The sequence below is a fragment of the Syngnathus scovelli genome, chromosome 3, assembly GCF_024217435.2.
Source record: "Syngnathus scovelli strain Florida chromosome 3, RoL_Ssco_1.2, whole genome shotgun sequence".
Lineage (NCBI taxonomy): Eukaryota > Metazoa > Chordata > Actinopteri > Syngnathiformes > Syngnathidae > Syngnathus > Syngnathus scovelli.
Window position 1 is genome coordinate 3,193,567 of NC_090849.1, and position 26,907 is coordinate 3,220,473.

General features: G+C 45.7%; 1 protein-coding gene across 4 annotated transcripts in view; it reads left to right on the forward strand.

The window, feature by feature from the left end:
• rad17 (RAD17 checkpoint clamp loader component) overlaps window positions 1-26,907 on the forward strand; it is a 183,008-nt gene that overhangs the window by 147,445 nt on the left and 8,656 nt on the right. For 2 of the 4 annotated variants that reach the window (XM_068650069.1, XM_068650072.1), the window contains one exon: window positions 148-26,907. This exon is cut by the window's right edge and continues 8,656 nt beyond it. In XM_068650069.1, coding sequence (XP_068506170.1) covers window positions 148-184 — 37 coding nt within the window. In that variant the 3' untranslated portion in view covers window positions 185-26,907. The remainder of the gene's footprint in view (window positions 1-147) is intronic. The other 2 variants (XR_011086588.1, XR_011086589.1) reach the window with 2 other exon arrangements.

Genomic DNA, 26,907 nt, shown 5'->3' on the forward strand with positions numbered 1-26,907 from the left:
AGACGCTCGCCTTCGAGCCCCACCTCCAGGCCTGGCTCCAGAGGGGGGCCCCGGTGACCCGTGTCTGGGCGAGGGAAATCTGAGTCCATGTATCTTTTTCATCATAAGGGTTTTTTTGAGCTGTGCTTTGTCTGGCCCCTCACCTAGGACGCTTTTGCCGTGGGCACCCCTACCAGGGGCATGAAGCCCCAGACAACATGGCTCCTAGGATCATTGGGACAAGCAAACCCCTCCACCACGGTAAGGTGACGACTCACGGAGCGGACAGACCATTTGGAATTGTTTAATACGCATGGAATACATTTTAAATAGATTTTGTCCAGGAATACGTATTAGATTAATACGTATTCCTGGACAAAATATAATATATAACATCAGTCTGTGATGCAGATATGTTTAGGCCAGTAGAGAAGGCCTTGCATGCCCTGACAGCCCACCACTGGTTGTATTAGGTTTAACGTTACTGGTCAAGTAACACCAAATGTACTGCATTCGATTGTATTATGCAATTCAGACATAATGTTATGGAAAATGTGTTCGATAAGCAATGCTGCCTCACATCGGGAGAGCTTTCAGTCAGTCCTGTTGCTCAGGTTAGTTTTCTCTGCATATTCCAATTTGAAAGTGTACTGAAATATCTTGAAATTGTGTGTGAATGTGTGTGTGTGTGTGTGTGTGTGCGCGCGTGTGTTTGTGTGTGTTTGTGTGTGCGTGCGTGCCTGTGCGTCCATGTGTGTGTGCGTGTGTGTGTGTGCGTGCATGCGTGTGTGTGCGTGCGCGTGTGTGTGCGTGTGCGTGTGTGTGTTTTGCTAACAGGGAATTTAACTGTAGCCCTTCAGTACCCCCTTGTTTTTTTATAGGTCTGCAATTGGCGATCAAATTATCCTCCGTGTGCCAAGCCCAAAAGTTCTCCAACGTCAGTTGGAATAGGCTCAAAGTCACTCATGACTAGAAGAAAGAATGAGTGATATAGAAAATGGATGAGTAATGGACAGTAATACACTTACTAGATCCTGCTAATGACCACTAGGTGACAGTATCACGCTACCAAAACATGTTCCTAGATGTGTACTTTTCTGTATGTCAGTCATTGTCAAAGGGTACATATCTTAATTTTATATAAGGGTGGATAACTTCTCTTTAAATTTTCATGACAAGAATTTCTAAATTGTTACATTAAGCATCTGCCATGAACGTTAAAATTCATACCTGGAATGAATAAATCCTCTTAATATTTTATACAAATTGGAAGTTATAGAACAGATCAACCTTGAAGCCAAATTGCCTCACATATAAAGAATAGGATCACCTCTTGAGGTTGCACTTTATTTTCCTTACCTCATTTAGTGATTGTACATGATACAGATACAGCTGCAATTCTACACCACTGCAAAGTACATTAACATTAAGCATGATCTTATATACTTAGCTAACAAATAACTATTAATAGAAGAGATTAAAGTATGATTAAAATATAAACTTGGAGCAAGGACAGTGTACTTTATGTTCTGTCAGCGCAAAGGATTATTTACAAGTAGTGTGTCAAAACTGCAGTATTATACATTAATCCCTCGCTACATCGCGGTTCGTTTATCGCTGTTTCACTACATCGCAGATTTTTTTCCAAATTAAAAAGAAATTAAAATTCTAAATAAAACTTCTAAATTGAGGAATTATGGCACAAAAGTTGCCCACACGCCAGCAGAAGGCACAGAGTGCCCACACAATTGCAGTGCGTACACGTGTACCTTTTTATAAAAAATATATAATAATGAGAGTTCTACAAACAGATTTACAGTGTTGTACCTTGTTATAGAATTTTTTATGATAATAAAAGTTCTAAAAACATATTTACAGTATGTACACTTGTACCTTGTTATAAAAAAAGTTATAATAATAAAAGCTGTTCTAAAACCATATTTACAGTATGTGTTAAGAATTCTCCATGTTATTTATGTTATTCAGCCGTGCTTTGATTTGAGGTAGGGTGCTTTATTTTGAAGGCCGTTTTCAGGCGATATCACCTGTTTCATGTTCGCGGGCATGCGTGGGTTACAGTGGTACAGCAGTCATTGGCGATGTAAGTGGGTCTCCTAACAAGAGAAATGAACGATCACACGTGTCTAACTCAGGGGTGTCAAACTCATTTTTTGCGCGGGCTGCATTGTAGTCATAGCTTCTTTCGGAGGGCCATTATGACTGTCAACCCAAATAAATGTATGAGCACCTCATATTGATGATGATGGAGTCTCCCGTCGATCTGACGGATGAGTAGACTAGCAGTTATTTCCTTTTAGCGTGGCTCCTCATGTGGGAGCGTAGCCCTATCCCTGGGACACAGTCTTTCACAGATACTGCAGGGGATTTTGTCCAGTGTTGACGAGAGAGGACCACATTTCCTGTGGTCTCTTTTTTCTTGGATGGCTTCTGTCCTTGCCTGTTCAAAGCTCTCCTTGGGTCCTTGGGTGACCTGGTGTCTCCACCTTTCCCTATCGGCAGCTGTGTCCTCCCAGTTTGCTGCATCGATGTTGCAGTTCTTGTGGTTGGCCTTCAAGGTGTCCCTAAATCGGAGACGGGGTCTTCCCAGGCCACGCTGTCCCTCCTTCAGCTGACCATACAGCAGCATCTTTGGTATCCGGCTATCAGACATACAGACGACATGACCTATCCACCGGAGCTAATGGTCAGGCTTTTGATGCTGGGGAGGCTGTATTTCTGTAGGACCTCGAGGTTTGACACTTTGTCCTGCCACTTGATCTTACATATTGAACGCAGGCACCTCTGGTGTAACCGTTCCAACTGCTGGGTATGGCGACGGTAGATGGTCCAGGTTTCACAGCCGTAGAGCAGAGCACTCAACACTACTGCTCTGTAGACACCATTTTTTGTGTGAAGCTTTATACCATGGTTTTGCCACAGCCTCTTTGTCAGGCTTCCAAAAGATGAGGTAGCTTTGGAGATGCGCAGTGAGATCTCACTGTCCAGAGATCCGTTGCTGGAGATTGTGCTGCCTAGGTAGCAGAACTTCTCCACGGTCTTGAGGTCCGTGTTGTCAATGGACACTGATGGTGGGGGGAGCACAGCAGGGGTCTGAGGTGACGGGGGTGGTTGGAACATGGCCTCTGTCTTCCCCAGGCTTATAGGCCTTGGTGAGGTCGACAAATACCATATAGAGACCCTTATTCTGCTCTCTGCACTTTTCTTGCAGCTGTCGGACGGCAAAGATCATGTCATCGGTACCTCTGCCTGCACAGAAACCACATTGGGATTCAAGGACAACGTTCTCAGCGACAAGGTTTATGAGCCGATTGAGGATGATTCTCGCCAAGATCTTTCCTGCGATGCTCAGGAGGGCTATACCGCCATGGTTATCGCAAGTTGCCTTGTCCCCTTTTCTCTTGTAGACATGCACTATGGATGCATCCTTAAAGTCTTGAGGGACTTCACCCTTCTTCCAGATGACCTGATACAGGGATGTTAGCTTCTCCACTAGTGCCATGCCTCCATTTTTATAGATGTCTGAAGGCAACCCATCACCTCCTGGTGCCTTCCCAGAAGTGGTCAGTTGGAATGCTTTCACCGTCTCTGCACTGGGGGGGGGGGGGGGGGTCAGCCAGTTCAGCTTTCACTGGCAGCTGAGGGATCGTGGCAAATGTCGCTTCAGAAATTGAGGACTCTATTTAAAAGCTCACTGAAGTGCTCTGTCCAGCGTGCTAGAATGTCGCTCTTGTCGGTGAGCAGGACAGACTTATCAGAGGAACAGACTGGGGTTGAGCCATTGGTTTTGGACCCATACACAGCATGCAGGCCTGCATGGAAAGCCTCAAAGTCCTGCATGTCAGCAGCAAGCTGAAGATCTTCTGCAATTTTATCCCACCAGTTGTTTTCCATCTGCCGAGTCCTACGCTGCAGCTTTTGCTTGGCTTCGTGGTATCGCTGCTTCTTCTGGCTGCAAGCCTTATCATCAAGATGTTGTATGTGGGCTTCATGGAGCCTGTTGATGAGGGTGTTGAGCTGGTGTGGGTGTCAGGTGCCTTGGGCAGGATACCTGTAAGTCTTACCAGCACAAAGATTGTTTTAGGTGTCAAGCGGCCGTGCCATCCCCTTGCCACCCTCTCGGCTTCAGAGGGTCATTGCCCAGCAGGTACAGGTACTGCCACATGCAGGGCGGCCCAAGAAGGTGCAGCTTTCTTGTTTGGAGTATGCATCTCCTAGCCCGTTCCTGAAGAGGAATGACCTACCAGGCAGCAGGTGGTTTGTAATCAGAGTTTCCCTCTCCTATCCGATGTGTTGGCTAGACTAGGTACCATGGAACTTACCATACAGGCATGCAAGAGGCCCAGGTTTGACAGTAGGGACATTTTCCTTGGCCAAAGGGCCCTTGGTGTGGTAGGTTTCTACCTCTCTACAGCCTGCGGTTGCAGTTTAATGTCTTGCCCAGGACACCTCATATTATATGCAGTAAAAGCTACAAAACAAACTGACAAATAACTCGTTTTCAAATCAGACGAGTAAAAACTGGTTATATATTTAAAAAACAAGATATTATTTTACAAGTGAAGACAATTTGCAATTCTAATAATGACACACGAATTTGATGCACAGTTTGTCTCTGCGAGCCACATAAAATGATGTGGCGGGCCGTATCTGACCCTTAAGACAATGCGGTATTGCTCCAAATGTTCGTTTACATTCCTTTAGAGGTCCGTTTTCACGTGCACGATTGCAAATTAGCATATTTTCGCTAACTCGTTAGCCTGCCCAGTACTTCTTGTTAACATGTCACATGCACACGCTTATATTTATATTTTCAATATTTATACAAAATGTTCTGTATGTTATTTATACTATTAATGTATTATTTGCATGTTTGAAACAATTATTTAATGTTCTAATTATAAAATACGCACTTAAATGGTTTCATATACATTTATTGACACACAAAAATGTACAGATGAGAGGGTGACCCTACTTCGTGGATTTCACTTATCACGGGTGTTTTTTGGAACCTATTATCCGCGATAAACAAGGGATTACTGTATTATACTTCACTATTATATTTTAAATGTGTTATGATTTATTTATAAAGATGTGTATTGTAGTGCTTTCTCCAATGATGACATAATTCACTTAATCATATGTGTGTTCTGTTATATGTCATGCGGTTCATCTTTACGGTTCTGATTAACTTTATAGTTGCGGTCCCTTCAAGACTCCCGGTGACGTTTACCGTTGCCGTTTTTTTCTGTCATGCGCATCACAAGGTTTTTTGGTCAGTTGATAAACACGGCTCACAGAGTCTTAATGTGAGAAATTTTCGGCTCGTTTTTACGCCTATAAGGCAACTTCTACACTGGTGACCCCCGACGTTTGTTTACTGGACGTATCCAGATCGACATGACCGCCAACGCTGTGTCTCTCAGGCTCCCCAACCTCTGGGAATCTTCCGCTTCAGCCTGATTCGCTCAAACTGAGACACAGTTTGTCTTACGTCAAATTGCCGCAGATGAAACGAAATACTACTACGTGGTGTCTGCCCTCGGAACTTCTACAGCATCGAGGGTGGTGAGCCTTCTTAAACGTGCTCCTCTGACAAGAAAGTATGAAACTCAGAAGGAATACTTACTGAAAATGTTTGAACTGTCTGACACTGAGAGGGCCAGTAGGCTTTTCTCTCTTCAGGGGCTCGGTGACAGCAAGCCCTCAGAGCTAATGGACCGAATCCTTGGTGACAACAAGCCAGATTTCCTTTTCCTCCACCTTTTCCTGCGCCAACTGCCTGCTCATGCGAGAGCTGCTTTGGCCAACACTGCCAGCACAGATTGCAGAGAATTGGCAGATGAGGCTGACAAGTGTTTCCTGTCAGGGTTTTCCAGGTTATCTTTATCGTATGATTATGTTGGAATGCAACCTGTAATAAATAACCTAGCTAGATTTGTTTTATGCTTATGTTGGAATGCAACTTGTGATAAATAACCTAGCTTGTCCCATCCTACACAAAGTCGTAAAACACTCCTTGCTATGTTTTGACTAGAGGTCAAGGGCTTTCTCTGTTCAGTCCACTCTTACCCCCACCCTGTTTCTCTTAATAAAAATGCTCTTTCAGGAGCCGAGAGTCAGACCTCCATTCGATCATCGCTGTACGCACAGCGACGAATGGACTCTCCACCTGCAGGTGTCAAAAAGGACTTGTCTCCCGTGTGGTTCTTGCAAAATAAGTTGGAGTGAGCACAACTCTAACATTTCCTGGCTAGTCAGCATCCCTGCGCAGCTGCCCTCCTCCCTACTGGTCTTGTATCTGAGGTACTGGATGATCACATGCTCGTCGCAGCAGCAGCCCCGTGTTGTCAACAGTGTTCGCGTGTGTGCTTCTACCATGCCAAGTTTGGCTCCAAGGCCAAACGATGCCACTCTCCATGCAGCTTCAGTGGTATGGGAAACACCAAGGCCGGCACTCAATAGTGGCCGTGAGCGTCGGCCATGCCGGCGGGCTGCTCTTCATCCACGACTCCACCTCAGGCTGGCGTTTCCCCTGCGACACAGGGGCACAGCGGAGTCTGCTGCCTGCTTCACAGGTGGACACGGTGGCAGATACCCACGCCCCCCCCATGGAAGCTGTTAAAGTGTTGCTGACTCTAACTTCTTTGCAAGAACCACACGTGAGACAGTTTGGCCATTTTATGCTTGCAAGCGGAGATGCCATCAGCACTCTGTGTGGTACAGAGGTGCTTGAAGAGCAGTCTGCCTTTGGTGTCTTGCAAGAGAGTATTTATTGAGATATAAAGTCAAAGTCAAAGTCAGCTTTATTGTCAATTTCTCCACATGCCAAAGACACACAGGGTGGGGTGAAAGTGGACAGGTTTGGTGAACCCCGGCATCTGCTCAAATCAGAGCAGCGGGTGTTTTACGACGTTGGGGGAAACAGAACAACTTTGATTGCATCCTCTGCAGCTTGTCAACCAGTCCAGAGGTCTTAGCACTTTGTTTACGATGTGGGAACAGAAGAAGTTTGATTGTTCCCCTCAGCAACTGTTTAATCAATATAGTCTACATTCCAACATAATCATACGATCAAGATAATTTGTCAACCCTAACAGAAGCTGCCAATGGAAGTACTATCCGTACGTATGGCACAAGGCGTGTTGAACTGTGTTTTGGGGGGGCAACACTTTGGCTGGGACTTTGTGATGGCCAAGGTCGCTGTTCCCCTCTTGCATTGATTTTTTTGTGTGTGTATGGACTGTTCGTGGACATTAAAAATCAGCGCTTGATCAACGCCGTCACCTTCTGTTCTCATGCCTGCGCGCTCAGCGACTCTGGTGCAGTACAGCTCTCCAGCTTGCTCTCCGTCAGACAGTTTCCAATGCCTGCTCGCCGAGTTCCCAGCACTCACCCAGCCCACCTTCTCCTCTTCCATAGCCAAGCACGGTGTCGAGCACCACATTGACACCACTGGCCTGCCCATATACGCCCGTGCTCGTCGCCTCGAGCCGAACAAGCTTGCCGTGGCCAAGACAGAGTTCGACTCCATGGGGATTGTTTGACGCTCCAACAGTCCTTGGGCCTCCCCCGTGCACCTCATCCCCAAACCAGGTGGGGGCTGGCGTCCTTGCGGGGACTACCGACGGCTCAACAACGCGACAACACCTGACCGCTACCCAGTGCCCCACATCCAGGATTTTACAGCGCACATGGCTGGCAAGGTCATTTTTTGAAGGTGGATCTGATCAGAGGATACCATCAGGTGCCCATCGATGTTCCAAAACAACAGCTGTGATCACACCATTTGGTTTGTTTGAGTTCCTGCACACACCATTTGGGCTCAAGAATGCTGCTCAAACATTCCAGTGGCTCATGGACTATGTGTTACGGGATCTGCCTTTCGTGTTCGTGTATCTTGATGACATCCTGGTGGCCAAATCATTGCCTTCAGAGCACCTTTCGCACCTTCGCACTCTGTTTCAGCGCCTTACAGAGCACGGGCTCATCAATCCTGCCAAGTGCGAGTTCGGCCTTTCCACCATAGACTTTCTGGGGCACAGAGTCACGAAGAACGGGATCGTTCCTCTCGCGTCAAAAGTGAAGGCCATCACTACTTTTCCACACCCAGTCACTGTCAAAGCCTTACAGGAGTTCCTTGGCGTGGTTAACTTCTACCAACGTTTTCTCCCCAGGGCTGCCCAAACCATGAGACCCTTGTATGAAGCTCTAAAAGGAGGCAAGCCTAAGCACACTGTGGACTGGATCCCAGAAAGAGACGAGGCTTTTGTGGACTGTTGGAGTAAAATTTTATTATGAATTATTATGTGTTATTATACAAACTGGATTCTGTTGAAGTTGGAAAATTGTGTAAAATGTAAATAAAAACAAAATACAGTGGAGCCTCGGTTTTCGAACGTCCCGGTTCTCGAACAAATGGGTACTCGAAAAAAAAATTCGAGATTTTTTTTGCTTCGTATGTCGGACGAAATTCGGTTGTCGAACCTCGCGAGATGAGCCGAGAGTACCCACATGCCAACTGACTCCGTTATTACATTCTCGTTACTCTGAGGATTGCATCAACTCTAATCATTCCTCCAAAAGAAACAAGTGGGAGCAGTAAAGCCATCCTAAAACACAAAGACGCTCCTAAAGCAATGCGACAGTGAGCGCCCGGCGTGCTGCGGTTGCGTGATCGGACCAAATTAAGCTCCCTGCACACTGAGGTCCACTTAAATTTTGGAAAGTACATCAGGACTTTAAAAATATTTTCTAAATTTTAGCGACCGCTCTGTCACAATAAAGCGACCAGCGCGGTGCAGTTACGCGGTCGTCGGCGTGCTACAGTTGCGTGTTCGGCGGTGCGCTGCAGTTGCGCGATCGGACAAAATTAAGCTCCCTGCGCACTGAGGTCCACTTAAATTTTGGAAAGTACATCAGGACTTTAAAAATAGTTTTTAAAATTCAGCGACGGCTCTGTCACAATAATGCCACCAGCGCGGTGCAGTTGCGCGGTGGGTGACGCGCTACGGTTGCGCGTTCGGCGGTGCACTGCAGTTGCGTGATCGGACAAAAATGCGCAACTGAAAAAATGCTTAAAAAAGGTTGTTGTTTTTTTTGCTTGGAACGGAGTAAATTTTTTCCATTATTTGTAATGGGAAAACATGATTAGGAATTTGAACGATTCACTTCTCGAACAGCCTTCTGGAACGGATTGTGCTCGAAAACCGAGGCTCCACTGTCAAACGATTTGAAAATCCTTCTCAACCCATATTCAATTGAATACACCACAAAGACAACATATTTAATGTTAAACCTGATAAACTTAATTGTTTTTTGCCAAATAATTAACTTGGAATTTCATGGCTGCAACACGTCCAGTAGAAGTTGGGAAAGGAGGCAAAAAGTACTGAAAAAGCTGAGAAAAGCTCTTCAAACACCTATTTGGAACATCCCACATGTGATTAGGCTAATTGGGTACCATGATTGGGTATAAAAGGAGCCTCCCCAAACATGCTTAGTCATTCACAAGCAAGGGTGGGGCGAGGTTCACCACTTTGTCCACAACTGCGTGAGAAAATAGTTGAACAGTTTAAGAACAACATTTCTCAAAGCAAAATTCCAAGGAATTTAGGGATTTCAACATCTAAGTCCATAATATCATCAAAAGGTTCAGAGAATCTGGTGAAATCACTGCATGTAAGCGCCACGGCCGGAAACCAAGACTGAATGACCGTGACTTTTGATCCCTCAGACGGCACTGCCTTTAAAACCGACATGAGTGAGTAAAGGATAGCACCAAATGGGCTCAGGAAAACCACTGTCAGTAAATACAGTTCGTCACTACATCAGTAAGTGCGGGTTAAAACTCTACCATGCAAAGCAAAAGCCGTTTATGAACAACATCCAGAAACACCGCCGGGTTCTCTGCGCCCGAGCTCATGTAAAGTGGACTGATGCGCAATGGAAAAGTGTTTTGTGGTCTGATGAGTCCACTTTTCAAATTGTTTTTGGAAACACTGGATGTTGTGTCCTACGGACCGAAGCGGACCATCCGGACTGTTATCAACGCAAAGTTCAAAAGGCAGCATCTCAAAGTCAAAGTCAAAGTCTCCTTTATTGTCAATTCCTCCGCATGTCAAGACACACAAAGAGATCGAAATTACGTTTCTCACTATCCCAGGGTGACAAGACAGAGTTCACAACGCACATACAAATAAACAACACAGGAAAAATAACACAAGAAGTCAACATCAATGAACAATATGCGTGATAGCACGCTAGCCGCTCCCGATGCACAGCAGAGTCCGGTAAGATGACAGTCAACCAGGCCACTGTGAACACGAGCACACAGCAGGCACGCACTGTCCGGTTCGTGGATCTTATCAGGCGAACGCAACCCATCTTGTCGTCCCGCAAACGAACGTACGCCAGGAGAATGGAAGGCACGGCTGGGCGAGCTGGGTTGGCCGCAAACCTGGCCCGACGTCTCCGCGCTGGCCCCTCTTCCGCTGCCTCGCAGACCCGCTGCCGACGCATCCCAACAATGCTCCAGGACGGAGCAGTCCGAGCTCACGACACAGTCCAACCGGGGGAGGAAGAGCAGGCCAGTCTGGCATCGCTCCATGACGAAGCAGTCCGAGTGCCCTTAATCTCTCCGCACCAAAGTCTAGAACGCCATAAAACCCACTTCCGCCGATGTTGAGCAGAACATGCCCGCCGCACTAGTAGCACGACGTATCACACGAGACGAATACACACAAAACTGCCGGACAAACTGTTGGGTTGACAACATTTATCTGAAATCAATCTCAGAGACGGTAGGTCTTTTTGGCTTAGCGTTTTCTTCTGCGCAGAAGGACGCACCCCTGACACACACAGCAAGTGTGGCTGAGATCCGTGCTCTTCTCGAGTTTAGCTGTGCCTTTTATTGAGAAAGAAACAATTGGGCAAGTGTACATGATCGGGTAGGTTCCCAGACAGGAAGGACATCTCATTACCACAGAACAAAGGGTATACTCTTATGGACGGGGCAGTATGGACGTCTCATGACCATTAGCTTAACAAAGACGTAGTTTTAGTGCCCCTGGGAATACATCGCTGTGCCGTACTCATGACTTCAACTTAAATAAGACCTTTGTCTGCTTCAGCCATCCCATGACAATCTCATGATCTGTACATGTCTAGCTAACTGTGGGGCTTATTGTATAGCACGGCTAATGACTCCAGTCATTAGCCGGCCATATGCCCCCAAGTCATTATCACGAGGCCAGATGGTCACATACTGCGGAGAATCTTGCACACAAAAGTAGTTACATGGAATCCAATGATAAAGAGTATATTTCTCCCAACATTCCCCCCTGTTTAACATTGTAATTCATGGGAAAACAAAACAACTAATAACTACATATGTGTATAAATGAGTATATGCTTACACAATATAGTATAGTACCATCAAAAAGCATGAAAGTTTACATTCCAGAGTTTATCAGAACTACAGCTCTCCATTCGGCTTTGGCTAAGTTCGTCATAACGGAATGTTTTTTTCCCTTTTTTTTTTGGATCATCAACAGGAAGAAAAATAGACAGGTAGGTGATTTACGCAAGGTGGTCCCACTCATCTTGTTCACGCTGGACCAACATGATATTCTGGACAGCAAACGCTGATGTCAACATTTTAGTCATCATGTGACGAATACAAGGTATGATGCACGATGTAAAAATACAGAGAAATAACAGTATGGCAACTAAAACAATTGCAACCTTCAAGAGAAGTTGCCTCCAATCACCGTAAAACAGCCACCAAAAGGGATGGGCATCCTTGGCTGGAGCTTCATCTTGGGACATAGCCTTACGGAGGTTCCGAAGTCCTTGTAGAGCATATTCGATGTGGGTGTCATTTTCTCCTGGGATGTAGGTACAACAGGAAGTACCAACTATTCCGCACACACCTCCTTTTTCGGCAGTCAGGAGGTCCAAAACCATTCGGGACTGTAGTGCCATTAGTCTCAGACCCTGCAGCTCTGTCTGGTAACCTGTAAGGGCTTCAAGAGTAAAATTGTCAAAGCTCTTCAACCTGTAGTCCATGGTTTCTATTCCGAGAATAGTTTTAGCCACACCTGCCTGTGGAAAGAGTGTGAGCGCCACCTTTTGTCCTGTGCTCCAAAGCTTGTATTCATCTGGTACATCTGAGCCCCAGACACTGTCGTAGGGATGGAAGGTGGGAGCCACAGCTGCACGGGTCTTTCGTTGATGATGTTCCTGAAAATGTGTCAGACTGAGGAACACAGTGTGATCTGACAGATATACGGGGGAACATGTGCCATCCCATCGTCCGGGAAGGACTGCGTAGCCTCGGCGACCACAGAGCCACCATCCCCCTTCGATGATAGAATGGCGATTTTCGCCTCCTGCTAGGATTTGTCTGATTGCTACTGTGGTATTCATCGAGGTCTCGCTGGTACCTTCTAGGAGTGCGGTGGTGATGCAGCGCTTTGTATCTCCCACCTTTATTCCATCAACACGTCTTCGTCGGAAGCACAAGGGATGTGAGATGGCTTTCCTCACTTCGAGAGTCACTGGAGCGGGTGTGACAACAGAACTTTTTGCCACTATTGTGAATGGCCTGGAGATGTTGTAACAGGGATGGGTGGCCAGTTGTGCATCGCTAATTCCTGACCGTTTCAGTCCTTTGAGGGGATTAAACCCAAAAGCCCTTAGTAATGCGAAACACCATCCATTTTTCTCTGGCATCGGTCGGGCATGTAGGACGGGCTTTTGACTTGATCGTGGCATTATGGAACATACGTAACATTCAGTTTGGTTGGATGCTTTGGCCAACATAGACACATACTGGTACCACATGTTGTCTGCATGTGGTATATCTGGGTTTATCGTTATATACTTTGTCAACAGTTCGGTCGTCATTCTCTTGATTCCGGTGGGAGTTCCCCTTTCCCCTTGGGGACCCTGGACACTCCATGTCATCGGCAAGCATGCTACAGCCACCGCACAGACAAGCACTCCTCTGAGTGCCATTTTCCGTTCAGTTCCACAGAGCCACCTGAACCCCCAGGGAGCTAAATGGTCAGGATTCTTAGATCTTCACCGGTTTGAGACTGATGCCAAACTATAATTGACACCCCCTTTGTAGCCAGACTTCGTCCTGACCGGGGCCTAGGGGCCAAGCACTCTCTGCAGCTTACAGTGGCTGAGATGTATCCAGCTGGGTCTTTCTGCAATCTTGACAGCGGTGGGTGTGGCGAGTAGGACTTGGAATGGTCCCTCCCACCGGGGTGAAGACCACGTCTTTCTCTTGATTACTTTGATGAAGACCCAGTCGCCTGGTTTCGCAGAGTCATCCTGTGGGGATAAAGGATTGCAGGGCAGTAAATTTGCATTTGAGACTTCTTTCATTTGCATGGTTTTGATCATGTAGTCAGCTAAAGTGAGCTCTTCTGTGGCTATGTCTAGATCATGTGAGAACAGAGGGAGCCTGTATGCTCTGCCATAAATGATCTCATAAGGGGTTAAACCCTTGCTACAGGGCGTAATCCTCATATAGAGTTTTACCAAATCTAGACATTCGGGCCATGGTCTTCCTGGTTCTGCCATGCATTTGGTTAGTCTATTTTTAATTGTTCCATTGGTCCTTTCAACAAGGCCAGCGCTCGATGGATGATAGGAACAATGATTTTTTAATGTAATCTGCAAATGTTCAGCCATTTTGTTAATGACTGAATTGACAAAATGTGGCCCATTGTTGCTGTAAATGGTCTCTGGGATGCCATAGTTGGGAATGATGGTCTTGCAGATAGCCTTTGCTACTGTTATAGCATCTGCATTTTTTGCTGGGACTATTTCTGTCCACCTTGAAAAGGAATCGATTAGGACTAAACAGTATTTGTACAGTCCACACCTGTTTAGTTCTATGAAGTCCATATGCAACATTTGAAACGGGTATGTTGGTTCCGGGAATTTTCTTCTTTTTGGCCTTACGTTCCCTTGTGGATTATTTCTTATGCATACTTCACATGCTCTACAAAAAAGTTTTGAGTACAAATTGAAACCATATCTTGTAAAGTGTTGTGATATTAGCTCCTGCATCCCCCCCTGTCGACACAAGTACTTCCATGTGTCGAAATCCCAGCTGCTTTAAAAAGGGATTTAGGGAGAACAGGCTTATCATTTACAACGTATATGTCTTTGTCTGTCAGTTGTGCACCTTTAGCTATCCACATTTTCTGTTCCTGTTTAGGGGCTAAAAGTTGCATATCATGCAGAATCTGTGTATTTATTAGTTCCTCCTTATCTGACTGCAAGCTCAGAAATAGTTCTGAGGTTCCATACTTGCCTGTAGCAGCTTCCTTTGCTATTTTATCTGCTAGAGCATTGCCCAGTGATACCAAGTCTTTCCTCCGTGTGTGTGCCTCGCATTTGCAAATTGCAAGCTTTGTGGGCAACATTACTGCCTGGAGGAGCTGGATTAGAAGTTGTGCATGTGTTATTTGTTTTCCTCTTGAAGTTATCATTCCACGCCTTTCCCATTGTTTTGCAAAATAAAAAACTGTTGAAAATGGATACTGGCTGTCTGTGTATACAGTCAGGTCTTGTCCATCTGCTAGAGTGCATGCTCTGGTCAGTGCAATGATTTCAGCTGCTTGGACTGAGAAATGCGAAGGAAGCGTTGCCGCTTCTATCACTGTATCTGGGTTTTCCACTACAGCATAACCTGTCTGTGTTTTTTCTATTGGTGTTCTTGAGCAAGATCCATCTACAAACCACGTTTTACCTGAGGTGAGTGGTGTGTCTGACAGATCTGCTCTGGGTAGCTGCAGTTGTTCAGTTTCCTCTACACAATTATGAGGTATACCATCATTTGGTGTAGGGAGTAAAGTAGCTGGATTTAATATAGTGCAGTGTTTAATGGTTATGCGTGGCTGTGACAGCAACAGAGCTGTATAGGACAAATGCCAGGCTGGACACAGCATATTCATTTTACTTTGAAGTAGCAACACATCAACAGCATGTGGTACAAACAGGTCTGTGGGATGGAACAAGATAACATCTGCTGATGATTCTACTGCCATTGCGGCGGCACATATAGCCTGAACACATGGTGGCAAAGCTCTAGCTACAGGGTCAAGTCTTTTGGAATAGAAAGCTATTGGTAGCCATTTCATACCGTGTTGTTGAGTCAGCACTGATGTCATAAACCCATCTTTACAGTCCACTGTTTGCATAAACCTTTTGCTGTAGTCAGGTAGGATCAAATTTGTTGTTTGAACCAATGCCATTTTCAATTTTGTGAATGCTTCGTCTGCTTCTGGTGTCCATGTGATTTTATCTTTGAGTGCTAATGGCTGTCCATGAGCTACCTCTATCAGTGGTTGAGCCATTTCAGCATAGAATGGAACCCATGCTCTGCAGTAATTACATAGTCCTAAGAAAGACATAAGTTGTTTCTTTGTGACAGGTCGTGGTGTGTCTTATATAGCTTGTTTCCTGCCCTGTTGTACTGCTCTTCCCTTTGCTGAGAGTGTATGACCAAGATAATTCACTTCTGGTTTTACCCATTGTAACTTCTGTTTGCTGACTTTATTTCCTGTCTGGCCTAGGTGTTGCAGAAGGCGGAGGGAATCCTGTCTGCATGCTTCCTTTGTTTCTGAAGCAATTAAAATATCATCAACGTAGACCAGTACTTGGCTCTCAGATGAAGGTGTGAAACCAGCCATACAGTTCATGATAGCCTGTTTGAAAATGGTTGGGCTATCGGTAAAACTTTGTGGTAATCTGGTATAGGTGTACCCCTGACCCTTATAGGTGAATGCGAACCAATATTGAGAATCATCAGCAACAGGAATAGAGAAACATGCATTACTTAAATCAATCACTGTAAAATGAGTCCTATTTGGCTGCAATGAATTTAGTAATGTGTGCGGATCAGGAACATTTGGTGCTCTGGTCTGCACTGCATCATTTACAGCTCTCAAATCCTGGATCATTCTCCACTTTGATGCCTCTGCTTTTTGAACTGGGAATATAGGTGTACTACATGGAGAGTCGTTACATTTCCTAATTATTCCTGCTTTTAATAGGTCTTTAATGACTGGTTCAATGCCTATAGAAGCTTCAGGCTTCAGAGGATACTGTTTTACTCTGGGTCTGTAAGAATATATTGGTTTAATTTCCACAGGTGGAATGGCTGTAATCAGACCAACATCGGTCGGGCCCGTGGCCCGCACAACAGGATCTACATTCTTCAAATCTTTTTCATCCTCTTCTGAAAATGCAATTGTTGCTGTCTGTCATTCTAGGGCATGGAATTTTGGGGTAGCTGTGAATAACATGCAAAATCTGTCTATACATGTCACAGCTTAGGCTGTACTCGCAACTTGGAGCTTCCCATCCCGTTTCACAAGGCTTATAATCAGTTGCTGTGACAGCTATTTTTAGCTTTGGACCTGTGTCTTTCCACTGAATATGTTCTGGTTTCAAAAGTGACACGTGGGGCATTGACCCTCCTCTATACATGTTCTTTAGATTTGTAGGTAAGATTACTGTGGCACCTGCAAATGATCTGTGATCAGAATATATATAGTCAATGGACACTGGAACGGAGGGCTGGTTTAGGAACTCCTCACTATATTCACTATCTGTACATGGTGAAACTTTCATTGTGACATGTAATTTGGTGTACTGCATTTCATCTTGTAAATCAGAAATGGTGGATTTTGCAAATTTGATCAGATCTGCAGTTTCTCGGTCACAGAGGGAGCGTGGGAAATCAAGTGAATAGTAAACGGCTTCATCATCCTCTGTGAGTAAGAGGTGTGGCACTCTGGCCGCTGTCATCCCATCTTTTAGTGGGAACACAGCTATGCCCAGGGCTGACATTAAGTCCCTTCCCAGGAGATTTACAGGACAGTGTGGTGAATAGACAACTGGTGCTGAAATCACGCTGCCTGTTTCTGGATCTTTAACGTTTAGTGGTAGGGTCATGTGTTCCAAGTATGTTTGACCATTAGCTGTTTTGACCCAAATTGACTGTTTTCCAGTGGTCAGACCCTTAACTTTGTATCTTAAAACTGATGTACTGTCACGGTCGGGTGGAGCATGGAGCAGGACGACCAGGTGCAGCTTGGACCAGGGTTTATTGGTGAACTCAAACCAGGCAAACTAACAGACTCGGCAACTGACATGACCTAACAAAACCTAACAACGAGACTGACCAAAAAGACGTGAAACAAAATGACAGGGTGACATTACCAATGACAGCAACTGGAACCAAAAAGACATCATGACGTTAACGATGATCCGACCGGGAGTGAGGGGCAGACAGGACTTTTATACACGACAGGTAACGAGAGGCAGGTGGGAACAATCACACTGATCATGGGCACACAGGAGGGGAGGGGCGAGCACACAGACAGAAACCAAGACAAGAGACACATAGTGGAGCAGTTGGGGAAGAGACGTGACAGAACCCCCCCCCCCCCCCCCACAAGGGACGGCTCCCGACGTCCCAAAAAAAAAACTAGGAGAACCGAACCGCACTCGGGCGGTGACTTGGGGGACAGAACCGCACTCTGGCGGCGACTTGGGGGACAGAACCGCACTCTGGCGGCGACTTGGGGGACAGAACCGCACTCTGGCGGCGACTTGGGGGACAGAACCGCACTCTGGCGGCGACTTGGGGAACAGAACCGCACTCGGGCGGCGACTTGGGGAACCGAACCGCGCTCGGGCGGCGACTTGGGGAACCGAACCGCACTCGGGCGGCGACTTGGGGAAACAGAACCGCGCTCGGGCGGCGACTTAGGGGACAGAACCGCACTCTGGCGGTGACTTAGGGGACAGAACCGCACTCTGGCGGCGACTTGGGGGACAGAACCGCACTCGGGCGGCGACTTGGGAGACAGAACCGCACTCGGGCGGCGACTTGGGGAACCGATACGCACTCGGGCGGCGACTTGGGGAACCGAACCGCATTCGGGCGGCAACTTGAGGAACCGAACCGCACTCGGGCGGCGACTTGGGGAACCGAACCGCACTCGGGCGGCGACTTGGGGAACCGAACCGCACTCGGGCGGCGACTTGGGGAACCAAACCGCACTCGGGCGGCAACTTGGGGGACAGAACCGCACTCGGGTGGCAACTTGGGGGACAGAACCGCACTCGGGCGGCGACTTGGGAGACAGAACCGCACTCGGGCGGCGACTTGGGAGACAGAACCGCACTCGGGCGGCGACTCTGGAAGTCCATACGGCAATTGGCGGCGACTCCGGAAGTCTGTACCGCGATCGGCGGCAACTCTGAAAGTCCGTACCGCGATCGGCGGCATTTCAGAAGGCGTGGCTGTGCGTAGCGGCAGGAGCCATCACGCGCCGCAGCAGTGGGCGTGGAGCCAGGTGCAGCTGGCTCAAAGTCCGGCGACGACCGCGGGTCCGGCGTTGCTGGCAAGAAGTCCGACGACTTTTAACCATAACTTCGCACATCCCAATTATTTTTCCTTTTCTTCTTTTTTCTTTCCTTTTTTCATAATCACACTAGCCTCAAGTTTGGCAACTACATTTTTCCACTGATCCACTTTAAGGTGACCAGTCACACCATACTGTTTGTTCCATTTTGTCAACCATACAATACTGTCTGGAAACTTATTTAACATATACTTTTCATCTCCTGATACCTTGTCAGTAACACTTTGACGGCCCCCCATTTTAATCAATTTGGTCCAACTGTCAAATCCTAGGGATTTCTAAAGTTGGAATGTTTCTTTAGTGGGATAACGACTTTCTGTGGTAATTCCTGCTTCGACCAGTTTACTGGTGAGGAATTCTTGCCTGTGCTTCCACAAAAAATCGTTATTTCTTCCCACTATGTTACATGCAGCACAATACCGAGTGATACGTGCTACCATTCACACCACGGAATTTTCTTAACACAATGAGGTGTATTTACGTCTACAAGTACATCTGTAGACCGAATTCCTATTATTTGGAATTCACAACAAGGACTCCGCCGCCCTTACCCGGGTACCCTTTTTCTGGGGACTAAAATACCGCAACCACGCGGCCAACGAAAAGATCTCACCGAGTCTCCGAGAGATTCCTCTTGAAGATTCTGTCAATCGTCACTGCCGAGAGGTGCTGAACTGGACTTCGCCGGCCTGGTGGATGAACGTCGCTCCCCAGGACTTTCTTCAGGCGTCCTTTGACCCCTGCCGTGCACGGATTCGGCGTCTTCAACACACCTCGGATCAGCGAGCAGATTTTCAGGAATCCCGGACGAGCCCCCCAAAATGTTGGGTTGACAACATTTATCTGAAATCAATCTCAGAGACGGTAGGTCTTTTTGGCTTAGCGTTTTCTTCTGCGCAGAAGGACGCACCCCAGACACACACAGCAAGTGTAGCTGAGATCCGTGCTCTTCTCGAGTTTAGCCGTGCCTTTTATTGAGAAAGAAACAATTGGGCAAGTGTACATGATCGGGTAGGTTCCCAGACAGGAAGGACATCTCATTACCACAGAACAAAGGGGATACTCTTATGGACGGGGCAGTATGGACGTCTCATGATCATTAGCTTAACAAAGACGTAGTCTTAGTGCCCCTGGGAATACATCGCTGTGCCGTACTCATGACTTCAACTTAAATAAGACCTTTGTCTGCTTCAGCCATCCCATGACAATCTCATGATCTGTACATGTCTAGCTAACTTGTGGGGCTTATTGTATAGCGCGGCTAATGACTCCAGTCATTAGCCGGCCATATGCCCCCAAGTCATTATCACGAGGCCAGATGGTCACATACTGCGGAGAATCTTGCACACAAAAGTAGTTACATAGAATTCAATGATAAAGAGTATATTTCTCCCAACACAAACACTCAGTAAACACTCACAAAACACCGAACGGGACAGAGAGTGGCCGCTGCATGTGCACGCGCCGCCATCTTGAACCATTGAAAATACCATCTGTGATGGTATGGGGGTGCATTAGTTCGCATGGCATGGGTAACTTACATTTCTGTGAAGGCAACATAAATGCTGAAAAGTACATACTGATTTTTTAGCAATATATGCTGCCATCCAGGCGACATCCTTTTCATGGACGCCGCTGCTTATTTCAGCAAGATAATGCCAAGCCACATTCTGCACGTGTTACAACAGCGTGGCTTCGAAGTAAAAGATTCCAGATTCTCCCCTGGCCCGCTTGCAGTCCAGACTCCCATTGAAATTGTGTGGCACATTATGAAGCGTAAAATACGACAGGGAAGACCCCGAACTGTTGAGCAACTGAAGCGGTTCATCAAGCAAGAATGGGAAAGAATTCCACATAAGAAGCTAAGAGAATTAGTCTCCTCTCTTCCCAAACGTTTATTGTGTGTTATTAAAAGGAAAGGTGATGTAACAAAGTGGTAAACATACCCTTTCCCAACTTCTACTGCATGTGTTGCAGCCATGAAATTCTAAGTTTATTATTTGAAAAATAAAATAAAGTTTATGAGTTTGAGTATTAAATATGTTGTCTTTGTAGTGTATTCAATTGAATAGGTTGAAAAGGATTTTCAAATAATTTGTTTTTATTTACATTTTACACAATTTCCCAACTTCAACCGAATCTGGTTTGTACATTTGTGATCGCTCTGGAAAGTGTGTTGTGAATAAGGAACAGAAGCAGAGGAGCTGAAACTTGTTTCGTCTGCTTAGCCCCAGCTGATCTCAAGCCGGCGATAAGAGCAAACCACCGGAGAAGACCTTTCTGCTGTTATATGATATGATGAACTGACATGCAAAATAGCTTTTCTGCTTGTAGAGACTATGCACAAAAAAACATGTAAACAAGTGCTGATTTCCCCACCCCTTAGAGTTATATAACTTAGGGACCACAAACCAAATAAAAGTGGGGTTGATGAGAAAGCTGTTGAAAATTGGAGTAGTTGAGAGACCAGCATACGGCTCTCCTATTCTTGCGAGGAGAATAGATGAGAGAACAACATACAGCTCTCCTAATTCTCCTTGGAAGTAACTGGAAGTGTCTTCTCTCCTCATTGTTTGTGAGATGTTTAGGAAATAAACCTAACATGGATTCTAAGACTGCCCTGGCGAAGGCTGCCATGTTGGCCCATCCCACCTCCTCTGCCCCAATCGCACTTACCACGGACGCCTCAGACTACGCCAGGGGTGTCCAAACATTTTGCAAGGAGGGCCAGATTTGATAAAGTGAAGGGGTCCGGGGCCCAATGGTTTTTTCGGACATTTTTTAACTACAAAAATTTCATGCAAATACAGACTGTTATAAAACAAATTTCATTGTCCCAATTGTCTTTATTTTTTAAATGACAAAATAACCAAAGAAATGACCCTCAGGCAGATGCGAACAACTCTAAAAACACAAATTCTGCCTTTCATTCATATCTGAAGAGTCAGATAACATTGAACAAACTGTATGAAATACCTTAAATTTACATGAGTTTAAAATTATTTTTTCCTCATGAACATTTTAAACATGAGTTACAAGTAATGCAAAGTTGTCTATTTTTATTAAAACTTAAAAAAAGGGAATTTTGCTCTTGTCATTTACAATATCTTTCAGAAAGTAATAGTTTGTGTCACGTCTACAGGTTCATAACATCAACACTATTAACATGGCCACTTCGTAATATTTCATATTAAGTAATATTTACTTTTGATTTAATTTTGACTCAAAGCCCCGCATGAAGAATCTCTGTTGTGATGCCAGTTCACCTTGGAGATGCTTCACTTTATCAGCGCGGTCACTCCCTGTTAGCTTGTCGTATGTGTTCGCTTGTTTAGTCTGATAGTGTCTCTTTAGGTTGAAATCCTTAAACAAGAAAACCGTCTCTTTAGAAATTAGACAAACACAATTGTCTTTATTTTCAGTGAAGAAGTATTGTAATTCCCATTTCTCTTGAAAGCGACGACCCTCAGTGGCAACATTCCTCGTTTTCTTTCCAGTCGCTATAGCAGAAATGAGCGGAGAGGGGTGGTCTTTCCACCTTTGGGTAATAGGAGGAATTACAGTTTCAAGTTTCATGATTTTTTTTTAATTCAGTTTGACAGTGCAGGCGGGCCATAAATACTACATTATAAGACCGAAGCTGCGGGCCGTATGAAATCTGAACGGGGGCCGGATTTGGCCCGCGGGCCTCACTTTGGACATTACTGCCCTAGGAGAATCACTGACTTCAAGAAATCACAAAACAAAAAGGATCCTAAAGAAGCGCTACCATGTAAAGATTGGAAATGTGTTGAGTTAAAGGGGTCAGCAACCTTTCTTAAACCGAGAGCTACTTCCTGGGGACTGATTAAGGCAAAGGGCTACCGGTTTGACACACACTTCTGAAATAAACAATTTGCTCAATTTGGCTTTCACTATGTGTTATTATTGTCATTTCCAGTTCACATGTAAGCGTGATTTTAACAAGAATAGCAAAAATAGAGTCAAACCAATGACCACAATCCGTTCCAGAAGGCGGTTCGAGAAGCAAATCGGTCGAATTCCGAATCTATTACAAATAATGAAAATTGATTTAATCCGTTTCAAGACAAAAAAAAACCAAAACGCCTTTTTAAAGCATTTTTTCGTTTGCGCATATTTGCCCGATCGCGCAAATGCAGCGCAACGCCGAACGCGCAACCGTAGCACGTCGCCCACCGCGCAACTGCACTGCGCTGGTCGCATTATTGTGACAGAGCCGTCGCTGAAATTTAGAAAATATTTTTAAAGTCCTGATGTACTTTCCAAAGTTTAAGTGGACCTAAGTGCGCAGGGAGCTTAATTTTGTCCGATCGCGCAACTGTAGCGCACCGTCGACCGCGCAACTGCACTGCGCTGGTCGCATTATTGTGACAGAGCCGCCGCTCAAAATTTAGAAAATATTTTTAAAGTCCTGATGTACTTTCCAAAATTTAAGTGGACCTCAGTGCGCAGAGAGCTTAATTTGGTCTGAGCGCCTGGCGCGTTGCTCACTGTTGAATTGCTTTACTGCTCCCACTTGCTATCTTTGGAGGCATGATTAGAGGTTAATACAATCCTCAAAGTAACAAAAATACAATAACAACGGAGTCAGTCGGCATCTGGGCCGCGCGGTCGGGTTTTCTCGAGTCCTCCCGGCTCATCTCGCGAGGTTCGACCTCCGAATTTTGTTCGACAACCGAAGCAAAAAATCTCGAATTTTTTGTTCGGATTCCGATTTGTTCGACAACCAGGACGTTCGAAAACCGAGATTTGACTGTAAAATAAATAGATGCAGGTCACTGACAAGTGCTGCTATTTAAGCTAATTTTAGAACAGTCCTGCGGGCAACTCATGCGGTCCTCACAGGCGACCTGGTGCCCGCGGGCACCGTGTTGGTGACCCCTGCCTTAACTTATGGATAACCAAATATGAGTTTAACGACCGATTAAACATTTAAGGGATAACTGTTTTACGGGATAAGATAAGAAAATTTGGATGTCATTTTCTTAAAGAAGACATGCCGATAAAGAAATAAAAAGGGGGGGGGGTATGCCGTAGAAGGCATCACTTCTCACAAAATAGATGAGGATTTTTCAACACATAGAGGATATCAGATCTTACCGTTTTAATGGGATAGAGGTCCAACAAATGTGGAAGACCGGGGATTGATGGTGCTATCAACAGGGAAGCCAGTAAGGCATGCAGGCCTGTTGACGAATTTATTGACCGCTGTCCAGCTGCCTGAGCAGATAGCTAGTATATGCAAATGTTCTGCCCATACGACGGGCACAGATAACGTATGGTGGTAATTTGTTTTTAAAAATAAAAAAAGAAATAAACTACACCAACAGCAGTACAGATCGCTGAGAGGGAAACGTGGATACACCTTACGCATTGTAAGAAAGTCATCTCCATTGAGTCACCCGAGAAGGAAGGGTGAGCAAAATCTGATGGAAAGGTGGGAGCAGAATTCTAGTTTCTGAAAATACCTGACAGTCAGTGAAGGTTTCAAAGACACCCGACCTATTTAGGGGTTTCTCAGGGGACGTGTCTGTCGGAGTACATAAAATATATCATTTTATTCACGTATGTGTGTTTTCTAAAATTACAGAACCAAAAGAGGCTGTCTATGTTCCTGAAGGCCACCCTACTGAGGAGAAAAAAATAGGCTTAAAGTCCCTCCAAAATATCACACATCAGGAGTATTGAAAAAACTCAAAGAAACATTTTGAACTGATGACATGTTTTTAACAGTGACAGGCGTTTCACAGATTGGAAATACACTGCTCAAAAAAAATTAAAGGAACAGTTTTTTACCAGGGTATGGCATGAATTCAATTAGACTTTTCTAATAAGGTTTTGGTCAGGTACGTGGCAGAGTGGGTTGTTAATCAGTTTCAGCTGCATTGGTGTTGATGGAATTAACAACAGGTGCACTAGAGGGGCAACAACGAGATGGTCCCCAAAACAGGACTGATTTTGCAGGTGGAGGCCATTTCAAGTTCCTCCCTCTTGTTCTTTTTTAACTGTTTTTCCACAAGTGTTGGCTTTAGCTAGAGTCATTATCACGACTGGGAGCATGAGGCGATTTCTTAACCCTCCGCAGATTGTCCAACTCCTCCAGGATGGCACATCCATGTGTGCTGTTGCAAGAAGATTTGATGTCTCCCAGTACAATCTCCAGAACATGGAGGAGATTCCAGGAGACACTCTCGGAGAGCTGGACAGGGCCGTAGACGGTCCTCATTCCATCAGCAGGACTGATATCTGCTGCTTTGTGCAAGGAGGAACAGGTTGGGCACTGCCCGAGCCCTACAGAATGACCTCCAGCAGGCTACTGGTGTGAATGTCTCTGCCCAAACAGTCAGAAACAGACTTCACGAGGGTGGCCTCGGGGCACGACGTCCTGTAGTGTTTCCTGTACTCATTGCTCAGCAACGTGGAGCTCGATTGGCATTTGCCATAGAACACCAGAATTGGTAAGTCCGCCACTGGCGCCCTGTGCTTTTCACAGATGGAAGCAGGTTTACCCTGAGCACCTGTGATAGACGTGAAAGGGTCTGCAGAAGCCAAGGAGAGTGCTATGCTGCCTGCAACATCATTCAGCATGACCGGTTTGGTGGTGGGTCAGTGATGGTCTGGGGAGGCATTTTCATGGAGGGACGAACAGACCTCTACAGGCTAGAGAACGGCAGTCTGACTGCCATCAGGTATCGGGGTGAAGTTGTCAGGCGCGGAGCAGGGAGAGGACTCGAATGCAGAGTTTCCAAAGTCCAAAGATGTGTTTATTTTCTCCAAAGGCAGTAGTAACAAAAAGCGCCTCAATATGAGGGAAAAAAGGGGGAAACTAAGGCGCCTCGAACCGAGGGAGAAAAAGGGGAAATCAAAGTGCCTCGAACCGAGGGAAATACTATAACGAAGATAACTATGTAACCAAGTTAACATAGGTGATCAAAGTTGTTAGGGTTTTCCAGGTTATCTTTATCATAGGATTATGTTGGAATGCAACAGGTAATAAATACCTTACCTTGTCCTCCTTATCACAAGATCGTAAAACGTCCCCTGAGATGTTTAGACTAGAGGACAAGGGCTTTCTATTCAGCCCACTCATACCCCCACTCTGTTTCTCGTAATAAATATTCTCTTGCAGGAAGGAGAGTCCAGAGCGCTATTCGAACATCGCTGCACGCACAGCGACGAATGGACTCTCCACCTGCAGGTGTCTAAAAGAACTTGCTTGTCTACCGTGTGGTTCTTGCAAAATAAGTTGGAGTGAGCAAATCTCTAACATTTTGGTGCCGAAACCCGGGATCTCTCATACCCGCTATCTGGCTGACGAAGGAGGACGTGCTGCATTGTCGACAAGCCAGCGTCCATTAAGAGGACCTGGAGGAGAAAGTCCTGGGAAGAGAATTCTTCGCTGGGCCAGCATCTTAGGTCTGCCTTCGTCTGACAGAGGTGGATTGACGGGACCCGGCAGTGCAACGAACCAGGGGACAAGTAAGTTAAAGGCCTGAAGTTGTGTGATTGTGTTGTTGTTTGTGAAACGCGTAAAAAGGAAGAAGTGCACAGGAATAAGTTTTGTGGAAGGAGGGGGTGTTGTAGAGTCCCCCTCTGGATGAGGTGTCTCTTTTGGAGCAGTGGTTCTCAAACTGTTTTAAAATCTCAGTACCTCCGTGAATCATTATTTGACGACCACTGTTCTAAGGAGCCCGCGACCCCCGTGGGGACTAAGCGGTTCAGAAAATGGATGGATGGATGGATGTTCTAAGGAGTACAACCTCGTGTTGGCAGGGCTGGGGACAAGGACTTTTGTCTTTAGTTCCCAGGGAAGGTGGGGGGTGTTGTAGAGTCCCCTCACTGGATGAAGCAGCTCCTTTTTTTTTTTTTTTTTTTTTAAAAAAAAGGAGGACTTCGCGTTGGCAGGGCTGGGGACAAGGACTGTTGTCTTTAGTTCCCAGGGAAGGTGGGGGGTGTTGTAGAGTCCCCTCACTGGATGAAGCAGCTCCTTTTTTTAAAAGGAGGACTTCACGTAGGCAGGGATAACTTGTGTGATTGAGTGTGTGACTGGTAGGATAAATTGACTAAGAAGCAGTTCTAGCGTTGATCCACGGCAATAAAACAGGCTAGTAATCTGTCGAAAGGTCAATTTAAACCTGCATTGAGGATCCTCAAAGAAAAAAAAAATGAAAAAAAATTGTAAAACCTTAAACTACTACAATTAAGATGGGAAATAAGAATGGTAAATCTCTTGCTCTGCTCTTCTTTGAAACGAGAAGTTCATGGCAAGTAGATTTCTTAATTGTATGCAATAGATGCTGAAGTGGAGGAAAATGTATGGAGTACAAGGAAATTTGAAATGTGGAAGAAGTGGTGGAAGACCTCGATGAGTTGATTTTCAATAATGATACTGAAGACAACATACTGTCCGATTAAATTGGAACTATAG